We start from the raw sequence: 3,516 nt of genomic DNA, 5'->3' as shown, positions 1-3,516 counted from the left end.
GGGGGGGAAGCTGTCGGATTATATTGGATTTGAAAAAAAAAACAAAAACACAATAATCACCAGTACCTGATCTGTTGAAGGGTTATACAAGGAGTTGGTGAACCTTTTGTTGCCAGGCAACAGGAGGGACCAAACAGAAGCTGTTTTGGTTTTCAACTTGGCTTTCTTGCGCTCATTGGCGTTATTGCATAAAAATGTCCCAAAGAGGCGGGAGTAAGTATGCTGGACTAATTTTATCTGAAAAACAAAAAAAAAAAGTTAAATAAAAAGAGTTCAATATGTGTATATTGTTAATATTGAACACAGATCAATAAATAAATCGCAAGTATTCAATGAGATTAAAAGAAAGATTATTGAGCTGGTTCATTAAATGTAAAGCAATACATTTGGCATACAATGGTCAAGAAATTTAAGTCATCAAGGTCTCTAACACATCACACAGTACCTTCATAGTTTTAATAATCGCTTTGCCACACAAGTGTCATCATCATCATCATCGTCACTTAGCATCTGCTTTCCATGCTCTCATGGGTTGGACAGTTTGACTGAAAACTGGTAAGCTGTCTGGCTACACCAGGTTCCAATCTGGTTTGGCATGGTTTCTATGGCTGGCTGTCCTTCTGAACACCAACCATGAAATGGGTGCTTTCTACATGCCACTGGCTTGGGTGCCAGCCATGTGACAATGGCATCAGCCACAACTACAGTTTCACTTGGCTTGACAGGTCTTTTCAAGCATGGTATAATGCTAAAGGTCTCGGTCACTTGTCACTGCCTCTGTGAGGCCTAACGTTCGAAGGGTGCCTTGTACGTGTTGCTGGCACGGGTGCCAGTTACGGGACACTGGCATCAGTCATGACTGGAGTCTGGTGTGTGTGTGTGTGTGTGTGTGTGTGTGTGTGTGTACCTTAATGAACTTACCAGAAAGGCTTCAGAGAATTCAAAAGCACATGGGAACTGACGATATATCTGGTGTACACAGTCCAGCCATTGTAAGAAGACTGGGCAACGTTCATTGGAATCACCGTTGTTGACATCATGACCACACCGATCAGCAAACTTGTGGCCAAACTGTAGCCATTCTCTTTCGACAAGAACATAGAATCCCTGGAAATTAAAAAGAGAGAGAGAAATCAATGACTATGATCAGATTGTAAAACAGCAAAGAACTACAAAAATATATATTTAAAGATGAATAGGTGCAAGTGTGGTTGTGTGGTAAGAAGCTTGCATCCCAACCACATGGTTCCAGGTTCAGTCCTACTGTGTGGCACCTTGGGCAAGTGTCTTCTACTGTAGTCTCAGGCTGACCAAAGACTTGTGAGTAGATTTGGTAGATGGAAACTGAAAGAAGCCTGTCATATATATATATATAAATAGATATGTGTATATATATATATATATATATATATATATATATATATATATATATGCATACATACACACACATGTATATGTGTGCATGCGTATTTGTGCGAGTGCGTGCACGTGTGTGTCAGTGTTTGTTCTCCCCACCACTGCTTGACAACCTGTGTTGGTATGTTTATATCCCCATAACTTAGCCATTCAGAAAAAGAGACTGATAAAATAAGTACCAGGCTATCAGGCTTAAAAAAAAAAAAAACTAAAGTATTGGGGTCAATTTGTCTGAGCAAATTTCTTCAAGGTGGTGCCCCAGCATGACCATGGTCTAACAAGAGAAACAGGAAAATAAAAGAAATTGATTAACGGTCGCTTAGAATCCCTACAGTAAGGGATGAACCTGTTTAGAATATGAGGAGGTTTTACTTACATAGGAAGTTCTGTAGTATGGATCCAAAAGCAATTCTGCCAAGGCCACAATTTGAGGGGTCCTATCCCAGCCGTCGGAGCAGTGCACCAAAACCGGTCTACCTTCTTTGTGGATTGCACTAGCAACGACACAGGCAGCTTTCAGCAGATTAGCAATATGGTGAAGCCACTTGGTATTTTCAAGCCCAGACAGCCAGCTACAAAGGTAAAAGAAAGCCAACAGATAAGCAAAGTAAATAAGAGTAGTTCAAATTCTGCCAAGGTCAACTTTGCCTTTCGTGCTTTTGAGGATCAATAAAATAAGTACCAGTTGAACACTGCCCCCAAAGCTGCCCTTGTGGGGGCAGAAATTTGAAACCATTATCATTATTAGTGAAAATTGTTCAGATTAATAAATATATCAGGTACAGAAAACAAGATTAAAATAAGAAAAAAAACTTACTTTGTTTGATCAGGAGATGATCCACACAAAGTCCTAAGGGCACAGAAGCTTTTCCTGATGGAATGTATATTGGCAAGGTTCATGAACTGGATCTCACAATTTGGATAATATTCTGGAGGAAGAAAAGAGAGAAAAGAAGACATAAAAAAAAAGGGATTGGTTTAGATAAGGGATGTCATTTAATAATATTCAGGAGGTGACAGGGGGAGCTTTAGACAAGGTCAGAAGCAAACATTCTTATTAGACTGTCCGATTTTTCAAAAACATTTTTTCAAATTCAATTTAAGATATCTTTGGAGTGTTTTAGACGAAATTTTATATGCTTAATAATTGATGTGTACTCTTTACATACAGTAAACTTCTGATGTAATGCTGTGGTTAGGTTCCAGAATACCGTATTGTTTTCAAATGCTGATCATCAAAGGTGGACGGACGTCCTCTACCTTCTTAATTTTCCACCAGGGTTAAGTGAGAAGGTATAAAGTAGAAGCAGACAGAGGACATTTGGATAGAATATTACTGGAAACAACGAGAGATGGGTTGGACAGTGATGCTGATCTGATGTAGGAAACATCAGTCTTTTAGGACTGGAGATTCTGACACATTATCAACCTCATTCCCTGATAAACAGGGTAAATTCACCTTAAGAGCAGTGGTTCTCAACTGGGATCCAATATGGCCCTTCAAAAAACAAAAAACAAAAAAAAAACCCTTCTCTCTCCATGTCACCAATCTTATGCAAGAGAAAGGCAAAGGGGCTGATACAGTTTGGCAGAAGTGACATCACAACTCATCCCTACAGCTGAGTAAACTGGAGCAACGAGAAATAAAGCGTCTTGCTCGAGAACACAACACAGAGACCAGTCTGGGAATTGAACTCACAACCTCATGATTGTGAGCCCAACGCTCTAACCACTGAGCCATGTGCGTTCACTTTGACAATTTTGACAGAGAATGAATCTGATGTCTACCTTTAGGTCACTTACAGATAAACAAAATACAGGACAGAGTTATTTAGGGATCAGGGCAACATACCTGCACATTCACAGCCACCGCCCTTTGCTCGGTTGGCAATAGCTGCACTGTATGACCTAGCATCGATAATCAACATACCAAGAGCATTGGTGGAATTCTCTCTTATACCCATTGTCATCTCATCTGGAATATATAGAAAAAAAAAAAAGAAAAGCACGTGAAGATTAATGTTATGGAAATGTAAGACATGTGTCATGGTAGAATTCCAAAACAATTTCCAAAACTGCATTATGGAAAATAACAAAAAA

General features: G+C 39.4%; 1 protein-coding gene across 1 annotated transcript in view; it reads right to left on the bottom strand.

The window, feature by feature from the left end:
• LOC106875841 (myotubularin-related protein 3) overlaps positions 1–3,516 on the bottom strand; it is a 106,003-nt gene that overhangs the window by 22,872 nt on the left and 79,615 nt on the right. The window contains exons 7-12 of the mRNA XM_052976933.1: positions 3,481–3,491; positions 3,269–3,391; positions 2,234–2,345; positions 1,793–1,988; positions 922–1,107; positions 67–237 (exon numbers count right to left, since the gene is read on the bottom strand). Coding sequence (XP_052832893.1) covers positions 67–237; positions 922–1,107; positions 1,793–1,988; positions 2,234–2,345; positions 3,269–3,391; positions 3,481–3,491 — 799 coding nt within the window. The remainder of the gene's footprint in view (positions 1–66; positions 238–921; positions 1,108–1,792; positions 1,989–2,233; positions 2,346–3,268; positions 3,392–3,480; positions 3,492–3,516) is intronic.

This window comes from Octopus bimaculoides, chromosome 26, assembly GCF_001194135.2.
Source record: "Octopus bimaculoides isolate UCB-OBI-ISO-001 chromosome 26, ASM119413v2, whole genome shotgun sequence".
In the NCBI taxonomy this organism is placed as follows: domain Eukaryota; kingdom Metazoa; phylum Mollusca; class Cephalopoda; order Octopoda; family Octopodidae; genus Octopus; species Octopus bimaculoides.
The sequence above is the reverse complement of the archived record's forward strand: the minus strand, read 5'-3'. Positions and strand labels throughout refer to the sequence as shown.